We start from the raw sequence: 10,750 nt of genomic DNA on the forward strand, positions 1-10,750 counted from the left end.
ACGTCGTTTACCTTCCCGCCGGAGTGGTACCTATTTATCTACTTGCACTTTGGCGTGCTTTCAAACTGCTAGGTTGGCAGGAGAAAAGACTCTCTGCGTTGGCCGGGAATCGAACCCGGGTCAACTGCTTGGAAGGCAGCTATGCTCACCACTATACCACCAATGCTTACTTCTTACCTATAAGTGTCCCCAAATGACTCCATTGCCCAAGTCCTCAGAAACCGCCCCCGCCCCCGCCCCCGTTGCTCCCTGTTCTGCCCCCTTTTCCACTCCTTAGCCCAAAGAGGATGCTCCTCCCTGGATTGGCTTTGAACCCTTATCTGTGTTGTGCTGTGTGTGGCCTCTCCCTCCTTGCCGGTGTGTGTTGTGCTGCTCCAAAGCAGTGCCCCACTGCCGTTTTCGAGTGGGATCCGATCACGTGCGGGCAAAAAAGTGCGCATTTGGAGCTCCAGTGCAAAGCCCCCCCCCATTGCCCCCTTGTGAGGTTTGGCGAGAAGGCGGCAAGTGAGCGGAAAATGCAACCTGACAGGTGCTTGGAAGGGACGATGCCCTTGCTGGACGCAACGTCGTCTAATCTCCCTGGCCCTGCAAAGAAAGCAGTCTAACCTAGCCCCACACACCGCAGTCTAACTTAGCCCCACACTGGCGGCAGCCTCGGGAGGAGTGTGAAGCCTGCTGGTCCCCTCCAAGGCCAGCTGGAAGCCTTTTGCGCGCAGGAGTGGAAGGCTGCGCGCCCCCCATCTCGCCTTTGAGAGGGTCCCAAGTCTAGAGCCTCTCTCCCTGGCGCTCTCGAGGGGCTGCCCCCGCCTTCGGTGGGGATTCCCGGCCCTGGAACCGCCCCCCACGTGTCGCTGGCGCCCCGCTCCGACGCACAAAAGGCTTGGCGCCGCCCCGAGGAAGCGAGAGTAGTCCCTACTCGACTCTTGCGCGCTCTGATGGGGCGCTCCGCTCCGTCGCTGCTCCTGCTCCTCGCCTTCCTCCTTTGGAGATGCCTCGCCGCCACTAAGGCGGGCTGCGAAAAAGGTAAGGGGGCTGCCCCGGCAGGCGGACCCGTGGGGAGGCTTGGCCGGAGCCCGGCTGGCCCCTCAGCCCGCTCCTCTGACTACGCTCCTTTGCCCTTCTCCTCCAGGCACCTACCGGGACGCCCAGCGCCAGACTTGCAGCCCCTGCACCCCGTGCCAAGGTAGGTGTCTCCTCCCGTTCGCGATCCCCACTCACAGCTGGCGCCTGCTGTTTCCGAAGGGAGCTTCAGTTTGCAAACAGGGCGTGAGAAATCCCGAGGGTAGGTGGTGGTGGTGGGGAGAGAGAGAGACTGCCGGCTGATGCTCAGAACAACTCCGGGATGGCTCATGAGGAGATTTCCCAGGCTCTGAGCAGGGATGAGCTGGACCAATTTCCTTTAGAAAGTGGAGTTATGCTGGCACCTGGGAAAAGGGTATCTGAGCCTGCCTCTTCTGCATGATGAAGTGTTGGCACAACCCAGATCTTAAGAGCTTTTGTTGCTTGGGGTGGGGAGAGTCCACAAGAGCTGGGCATGCAGAGAGGTGCAATGCAAATTCGCTTGAGAGCAGGGTGGACCTTAAGCACTTTCTTGCATCCTCAAGCCATGCAAACATGGGAAGAGCTGTATCACATGGCCAATGGCACATCTAGCTCCGTATCCAGTTTTTAGTGGCCAGATGCCCCAAAGGGATGTCCTCACAATGAGAAACCTGAGCACACTTTCTCCATTGGTGATGCCCAGCAGCTGTTTTTCAGAGGCATACCGAAGCCCTCCACCGATTTAGCAGGGCTTCCAACGCAAACCCTCAGGAATTCGATTGCAAAAAACCCCTGCTCAAGCAGAGGGAAAAGCCCTTCATTTTAGCAGCACCTTACATACAGGGCATGGGTGTAGCCAGGATTTATTTTAGGAGGGGCAGACATTATGTTGGGGGGGCAGAACCGAAATATCTCTGATGCAATTGGTCAGTTAGTTAAGTATTTATATTTATTTACTTGATTTAGGAGCAGCAGCTGCCCCCCCCCCGGCTATGCCCATTTTGCAGGGTGCTTTGACAAAAAAAATTATTAGTTTTCCAATATTAACCCAATTATACAAATGCCAATGAATTCTGAATGAATACAATCTAATTAAAGAGGTTTCCCGCGGACCCGCATTTGATGCATTCATATTCTTATCGTTCAAAGTGCCTTGCCCCTGACATCATTGTGATGCTGGGTGATTGACAGGTGGATGGCCCAACCCACCTGTCAGATTAACTAGTAACCAAGGGTACTAGTTAGTGGAGGCCAGAGGGGCTCTCTCCCAGAAACCTTGTTATGCAGAGCCCACCTGCTTGCCTCCAGAACTACTCCTTTGACTCAGTTGCCACTTCGTGTGGCCATAGTTGCTTGATGGAGCCAACAGCCCCTTCTTCGGGTATAATGTGGAGCTCTAAAAATGCATTAACTCTTTAGACAAATATCAGTATGAGCGACGCTGCTCAGAAGACTCCGATGCTGTCTGCAAATGCGCCCCTGAATATGAATGCGGAAATCTAGAGTGCGGCAGCTGCGTCTGCGGTATTGGAGAGGAGTGGAACGGAGCAGGTGAGGGCTTAAGATGGGTAGGAATGCGCCAAAGACTGGAGATGTGTGATGATGTGGCACTGTTGGCAGAGAGACCCTCATGTCACAGACAGGTTGGGTGGGCAGAAAGGTCCCTCTTTGGTTGCTGGGCTTCTGGGGTGCTAGAGGGAGGGAAAGACGATTTGGAGAGATAGAGGAAAGAGGCATGGGTTGGGGAAGGGTGTCTGGCTGACAGAAGATGGAGAAGGGGAGGCTGACTTGGAGGGTGCAAAGGGGCAGATGGGGAACAGAAGGGAGAGGTGCCTAGAAATAAACTTGGGCTGTCCCCAGGTTATGGACTGTTTCCTGCCATCTCTCGGCACCGTCCTTTGAGGCTTTGGAACATGAAGAAAAGGTGCTGTCGAAATAAGACAGAGGAGTGTGTCCAAGGCTCCACCTCCTCCATTGACAACATCTCACCCCCAATTCTGCCCCCTCACTTTCCAGTGACACCTTACAAGTGTTCTCTGAGAATCTAGTGACCCTGTTGAATATTAGTCAGCAAAGAGGTGCTTTCTGTTTTAGCTGAAATGACATCTTATAGGGCCAAACCAAACCATTTCCCCAACCTAGAATTCCAAGGCATCAACATATATGGGAAATAATGTTACAAGCCTTCCTTGCCAGCAGAGGGGGTAGAGGTTTTCAAGCTCTTGTAAGCTTGGTGAGTTTGGGAGTCCATTCGACCAGGCCAGAGGGCAGGGCTGGGTTTGTTGCCTCACTTCCATTAAGTAACCCCCACCTGTTCCTCAAAGGTTGCCAAGAGTGTCCTGAAGGGAAGTTTAAGGCCTGGATATCTGGCAAATGCCAAAACTGGACACAGTAAGTCCTTTTAAAAAACCAGCAAAAACATTTTTTTTCTCAGTATCATAGTTGCTGGTGTGTGTTTTAATGGGACTTTGTGATTGCCTGCAGATGTCCAGCTAATCAGATATCAATTCCTGGGACGACGAAAACTGATGTGGTTTGCAACACGACAACAGAAGGCCCTACAAAACCCCCAACTTGGCCAGTTTTAACGAAGGAGACAGGTGAGGGTTTGCTGCATCTCTCTAAGTGCTGAACAACCAGCAGCTTGGCAGAAGTCACTCAGAGGGCTTTGCCTGTGCTGCTCTCTAGGCAGAGGAGGGTGGCAAAAGGAAATAAGGGCAAGTCACCCTCTACTCTGTGTCACACTAATAGTCACTGATGGAAATGCTTGTGATCAACACTGGAGACCTGGCTTCTCTCTGTCGAGGGAAGAGAATAACATTTGCTAGAACACTCAGTTGATGCCCAGTCATTTTGCAGCTTGGTTTGGGGGGATTTATTTTTGGCAGCTGTTCTAGTTTCTGAATTGCTGGGTTTGACTATGAGCTGCTTCAAGGACCCTAATTGGGTGGAAGACGTATTATTACATTGTTGTTTTTTTGTGTTTTTTTCCGTTTAGCTTCTAGACTGGTAAATCATCCTATTTCTACACCTCTTTGTCTGCTGCTCCTGCCTCTCATTCTTCTACTCCGACTCAGCTCTCGGCTGCCTTTCTTCATGCAGCGACGTAGCTAGCCGCTCGGGTGCCTGGTGGGGGGCATGTCCTGTGGCCGGGGGTGGGGTGATCCACCCATGGGGGCAGGGCAAGCCTCTCTGACGCTATAGGGCAGCCGAGGGAGAGGCAGTAGGCAGAGGCAAATCCCACGCTGCCATTTTAGGCAGCGCAGAACCTGCAGGCACCTAAGCCACCACATCACTCCTGAAGTTTTGTGAACCCATTTTTTTTAAAAAAAACTCATTTTGTCACCCCCCTCAGTGATGACACCTGGGGCGGTCCGCACCACTCACACCCCCTATCTCCGCCACTGTCCTCATGGCTAGAAACAGTGCACACTGTCCTTGGTCACCTGGAAGCCCCCTCAGTTGACGTTCTTGCATGCCCAGCACAACCACCTCTTTTCACCCTGGAGGTCATAGCGACACATACTGTATTTTTTGCTCTGTAAGACGCACCAGACCATAAGACGCACATAGTTTTTGGAAGAGGAAAACAAGAAAAAAAATATTATGAATCCCAGAAGCCAGGACAGCCAGCGGCATCGCAGCACAGCGATCCCACTGGCTGTCCTGGCTTATGGGATAGCCGCGCGCAGCCTCTCCCGGGGGCAAGGGGAGCCTTCATCCCCTGTCCAGGAGAGGCTGCGCGCAGCTAAGGCTCTGCCAAGAGCCGCACTCCATTTAAAGAGCGTGCAGAGCGTGTGTGCGGCTCTTGGGGGCTTTTTCCCTTCTCCCTCCTCGGGGAAAAGCCCCCGAGAGCCGCACACATGCTCCACACAAGTCTTTAAAGGGAGCACGGAGCAGAGCCTCTCATTTGCATTCGCTCCATAAGACGCACACACATTTCCCCTTACTTTTTAGGAGGGGGAAAGTGCGTCTTATAGAGCGAAAAATACAGTACCTGAAATGTTCAAAACTCCATGCTTAGGGTGATGATGAGTTTCCATTGTGGGCTGTAAGAACAGAAAAAAATGTTTGCTTCATTCAGGAGTTCAAGTGAGGGCCAGGTACCCATCCGTTCCAAGGCAAAATACAGCACCAGCCTCACAGCCTTCTAGAGGCTGCCTGCTTTGAAATAATGACCATCTATTGTTTTGGTACACAATTAGTTATCTCCACCTCTCCTGGAATGAGTCACATTTTCTTGGTAGATAGGTGTGCTTGCCTCTGAGCCTTTTGTTACAGCCACATCCTGGGTTGGAGGTCTCTGACTCCTTTGTGCCTCCATCTTGGACAAAGTGGTGCCGCTGCTGGGCACCTGGTGGACTGGGCAGGTGCTGCCAGGCACCTGGTGCTAGAGATCCCAGAGCTCTTCCCAGGCAGCAGGCCTGTTCCCTTAGGCAGAGCTCGAGTACCTGGTTTTCTCCTTAGGCCTCGGATAACGCAGATATTTCTTCCCAATATTTGTTCTAAACGTAGGTTAAGAACTACTTGTCCTGGGGCAAGTATTCAGCGGTGAAGGAAGGCTTTTCAGCCTTGTTCTCCTGAGCCCAAGCACACCTGTAGGACTTCCTACAGGAGCTCGGCTTAGTTTTGGGGCTACTTCTGAGGGATGCCTTCTCCTTGTTTTCAGAGCAGGACAGCCATCTGGTCCCCATCAGCATCGCCTTGGTTCTGTGCGTGCTGTTCCTGGTGCTCTTTTGCATCTTCTTCAGATCCTGGGCTCGAGAGAAGTTCCCAGCTGTGATCCTGAAAGGTAAGACCAAGGCGCGATCCTCTGCCAGGAACCTGCTCTCTGTTCCCCCCTCACACACGACTTTGCCGTGGAGCATCATCAATGGGGTGCTTTGCCCAGGGTGAGTGGGGGTTCCCATTTTAGCCATTTAGCATTCCTGGGTCACTGCAGCCTTTTGGTTTTCTGGCCATGCAAGCCCTGGCTGGTGTGTTGTTGTTTTTAACCTCCCAGGTTGCAGGTTCAGCTGGTCTCCTAGCAGCTCAGGGCTCCCAGGAGGAAAAAGAGACACTCTGGAGAGCAGAACAGTGGAATGGTCTCCCTTGGGAGGTTGTGGACTCTCCTTCCTTGGAGGTTTTTAAGCAGAGGTTGGATAGCCGTCGGATGCTTTAGCTGCATTGCAGAGGGTTGGACTAGATGGCCCTTGGGGTCCCTTCCACCTCTACAGTTCTGTGAGACTTGAAATAAGCTTTAGTCTAAGCCTGATGCATCTAAGAAGAAAAGCTTTCCTTGGGGCCGTTTTTTTCTCCTGAAATATGTTGGGCCTAGAAAAAATATTATTTCATTTTTTAAAAAAGGTATTTTTATTAAGTATTCAACAAAAGTAACAACAACAAAAATAAAAAAACAAACAGTAACAAATGCAATAACATCCACAAAGAAAATTAAACATAAAACCATATCAATTCCATAAAGTAGGATTCTCCGAATCCCCTGACTTCCCTCCCCCGCCCTCCATTCCTGGTTCCCTAAATTTCTTATCAAATACGTATCATTTCTGCTCCAATTTTTTTCTAACCTCAGATTTCCTATACTATTTCTAAAATTACAAGTATTCTTAAAATCCTGCCAATGTCTTTATTTGTTTACAATACTTTTGCAAATGCATAATGAACATTTCCAGTTCTTTTTTAAATTTATTGTCATCTTGATTTCTGAGTTTTCCAGTTAGTTTTGCCATTTCAGCATAGTCCATTAACTTGGTTTGCCACTCTTCTTTCATTGGGACTGCTTCTTCTTTCCATCTTTGGGCTAACAGCACTCAAACTGCCGTTGTAGCATACGTAAACATTTTTTTTCCTGATCTTTTGAAATTTCCACTCCTACAATACCTAATAGAAAGGCTTCTGGTTTTTAAATAAAGGTTATTCTAAACATATTTTTTTTCATTTCATTATATATCATTTCTCTCTTTTTTTTTTAACCTTCCTACATTCCCACCACATATGATAAAACATACCCTCTATTTCTTAACATTTCCAACACTTAAGTGTTATTTCAAATGCCTGGAGTTTCTCTCTCACTTTCTTTTTTTTTCTTTTTTCTTTTTATAATAATATTTATCAGTTTTCAACAACAGCCCAATAGTAATCTCATTATAATAATACCAATTTGTAATACAATTATCAATACCAATCGTTCAAATACCAAATTGTGCTAGATTTGATGGTTTGATGATTTTATTTCTGCATTCCAAAATCTTATTAATTTCAATTACATACTGGTCATAATAATAATCCCTTATACAACAACTGCAATATTAATAACTTCTATTTGTGTGGACACATTAAATGATTTATAAAACTACAAGTGAGGAACTCAAACTATATCCTTGTTCTTGCTGTGTGTGGCAATTATTTTGTTCATGGTGTTTCTTCCTGTCCTTGTAAGATGTTATGTCTTTATTTCCCCTGGTTGTTGCTGTTATCCATCATGCCTTGGGCAGAGCTGATATCCCATTGTTGTTTTAGAGATTTCTCTGTCTCTCTGTCCCGTGCTGCATTGTTTTGCAACTTTAACAACAGCTGCAAAAGTCACTCTGTCCCAGTCAATATTACCTCTTGTCACCATTTTCTCTCTTGGCCTGGGAAGAAGAGCGGTCTGTCGAACTACAGATGACTCAGTAAAGAACCTTATCAGTTCCTTGGCAGTTCACAGACTCCTCTCATCCTTCCTTCCAACTGTATATGTGCAATCATACTTCCAATTATATTAAATTCCAAGTCCTCTTAGTGTTATTCAGTTCGTAAATAATAAAGGATGGGGAAGAGTCAGCTCTAAGTTTCCATTGTAAACCTTTTGCACTATAGAGCTTCTCTCCCTTTTTCCTTTTTTTACACACACAGTTCCGTTTGATATTATATTCCATATTTATAATCCAATTTCTTCCATCCTTGCATGTACTGTACGAATATAGCTTGAACTAACAGTCAGAGGAGGGTTGCTGAATCATAAATGTAGAGAATAAAATTTTAAGTAAAGAAACTATAGGCTCCCCCCCCCGTCTTTTGCACCAAATGAAGTTTTATTTCAAATTCAAACCTTAAAGTCCTTGCAGTTGTTTATGTTCCACAGTTTGTGATCTCATCTTTGCTAGTACAATGCCTGTACTTTAGTCCAATTAAGCTCTAATTAAGGGGAGAACCTCTGCTTCTTAATGAGTTTTCAGCAGACGAAGTGCTTTTGCACTCAGCGTCTCCCTGCCTCCCACAATCCATGCCGGATTGAGAGCCAGGTACCAAGACGAATTGTGAGTGAAGCCCATTCCCCCCTGTTCCGGGGGGGGGGGGGATTTTGCAAGGATAATTACCCTTAACCATCCTTGTTTTTCCTTCATTTTGATTTCCCGCTGTCATGAGGGCTGCCTCCATTAAGGTAGAGTGGAACCGGAAGCTATCTCTCTCTCTTTCCTTCCTAACCAAGGGCTGAGCCATCCCAACCATATCTCAGTCACCTGGGGGATATGTCCCCAACCCCACAGGAGCACGGAATGTGGTAGTTAGCCCAGAGCTCATCTCTGCTTTCTAAAAACAAAAACAGGATTAGCATATTTGGGGCCACCAAGGCACATCTGGAAGGATGTGGGCTTATTTTTCAGAATCCGCCAAAGTCAAAACAGGGTGTCTGAAAATGGCTTTCAGAGCCTGGGTTGGGGGCTAGGGAGGCCTCGTTGCTCTGCAGAGCAGCACATCTCCCTCCGCATGACTGCCACACGAGACTTGTGCAAAATTAGCCCAAATCGCAGGATATGCGGTGCAAAATAGGGAGGGGAAACCCATCACATTACTTTGCTCAATGCATGTCAGCTGCAGACATCAGCACTTCTCAGCGGTTGGGCAACTGATGAGCAGGCAGAAGGTCCCAGCTGCAACCTCCGGCAACGGCCGCTTCTTGCTTTCTGTGCTTCGGCGGAGAATTTTTAAATTTTAGCTGAGAATAGCCACCACCCAAGGGCTTGCCTCTGCTTGGCCTGGTCCCCTGGTCACTTCTTCCTTCAGGGCCCACCACTGGAGGGCTGTGCTTTGATCCTGTAAGGTACCTCTGACCTTGTGGCCCTGAAAAGTCACCTCCTTCCCTGTTTCACTTCAGCCTCCACATAGCAACACGGCCCTGCCTGTCCGTGTTTTTACCCAAGGACTGTAGTCAGAGCTGTGGTTACTGAGTGAGCTGCTTGGACACCAGTGGAAAGGAATCTCCGACGACTTAAAGGGCTGCTGTTTCCCTCTTCCCTTTCGTTCATTTCCCCTGCCGCTCTCTTATTTCCTAGGCAGAACGATTCCGTATGAAAAGACAATTATGGGAGAAACCTCACCGTGACTGTACTCTCTCTCACTTTGTGTTATGTCACACAGCCTACAGGAGCCATTTTATGACGTGCGCCCCCAGTGCTTTCAAAAACGTGCCCCCCGGTCCAAAAAGGTGGGCGACTTCTGCCTTTCAGCCTGCTTCTCTGCTTGAGTCAGAAAAGCCACATCAGTCACTCTCTAAATGTTGTGGGGTCCTCATCGAGCTGTGAAGCCAGATACGAGCACACATTTGTCATTTTTTGGTAGAAAGGAGCCCTTTTCCACTTGCAGCCTCGCCACCGCATAGGTTGGGGATGTGGTGGCCCGTGAGGGCTTTTCTCTTGTCTAGCCAAAGCCTCCATTTAACTCTGGGGCATTTGGGAAGTTGGTTTTGGATTTGAAGAGTGCTGAGGTGGCTTTGAAGCCGATCTCTTGAGGTTAGCAGGGATTTCTTTTTAAACAAAAAAACAAAATTCTCACACCCGCCCCACGTTTGTGCCGGAAGACAAATGGAGGGGTGGGTGGGGAGGCGTTCCACATGGTCAGTAGTGACCCTGGCAGGGGTGGCGGCAGCAAGGTTGAGTTTTTGTTTTTGAAGAAAGGCGGTGGCTCTGTGGCAGAGCACCTGCTTGGCTTGCAGAAGGTCCCATTCTCCATTCTTAGCAGCACCTCCAATTAGGGCTGCAAAATGGCCTGGGCCCGAGACCCTCACGGCTTGTCAGTGCAGCCAGCCCTGAGCTAGATGGACGGGAGCTTCAGCACAGAAGGCGCAAACTGGTAATGGAAATCAGATTCTATCCACAGAACAGGAACTGGGGGGCAGCTGTGCAAATCACTCACCTGTTTCCCTCTCTCTCCCCACCCCCACTAGTGCCGCTTGGACAGTTGGCCCAGGAGGTGGATGACTGCAGCTACCGCTACCCGGAGGAAGAAGAGGGAGGAAGCAACGAAACAGCAGGGCTGACAGGGCAGCTCGTGGAAAAAATCCCTTAGTGAGCCCCGGTGCCCAGGATGCTTTTCAAAATGCGACCTCTGATGGGAGTTTGGGGAGGGTCAAAAGCATCCGGCCTGTCTTCACACTGCTTTGGCCTTTATTATTATTTTATTTTTGATGTGGGGTGCAGGGAAGGGAGCTGGGAAAATGACCCTGAGGCCGACAGCTGCACTGCAACTGCCCTTTCCTATTTGAGCGCGTGGCGAAAACCCACCAGTAGCCCTGACCGACCCAAGCAGTAGGTTTTAAGTGGGGAGGACAGAGCAGCGGCCCAACTCTCTCTTCTCCCAGGGCTGCACTCTATCCAATGAGGGTCTGCCCCTTCTGAGGGTTGCTTTTATCACTAGGTGTTTTAAGCTGAGGCACCGACATTTCTTGGGC

At 49.2% G+C, this 10,750-nt stretch overlaps 1 protein-coding gene across 2 annotated transcripts; it reads left to right on the top strand.

Moving 5' to 3' along the window:
* The first annotated feature begins 737 nt into the window (after window positions 1-737).
* On the top strand, window positions 738-10,457 carry TNFRSF9 (TNF receptor superfamily member 9). Of its 2 annotated transcripts, none has more exons than XM_081923886.1 (7): window positions 738-1,023; window positions 1,130-1,183; window positions 2,461-2,592; window positions 3,366-3,432; window positions 3,526-3,641; window positions 5,716-5,833; window positions 10,247-10,457. In XM_081923886.1, exons 1-7 carry the CDS (start codon window positions 936-938, stop codon window positions 10,278-10,280), a joined length of 609 nt encoding a protein of 202 aa, XP_081780012.1. In that variant the 5' UTR covers window positions 738-935; the 3' UTR covers window positions 10,281-10,457. The 2 variants fall into 2 exon arrangements, with proteins under 2 accessions (XP_081780012.1, XP_081780011.1); XM_081923885.1 differs by having other exon boundaries at window positions 752-1,023; window positions 5,711-5,833.
* Window positions 10,458-10,750: the final 293 nt, after the last annotated feature.

This window comes from Podarcis melisellensis (genome assembly GCF_964234715.1).
Source record: "Podarcis melisellensis genome assembly, chromosome: 8".
Classification (NCBI taxonomy): Eukaryota; Metazoa; Chordata; class Lepidosauria; order Squamata; family Lacertidae; genus Podarcis; species Podarcis melisellensis.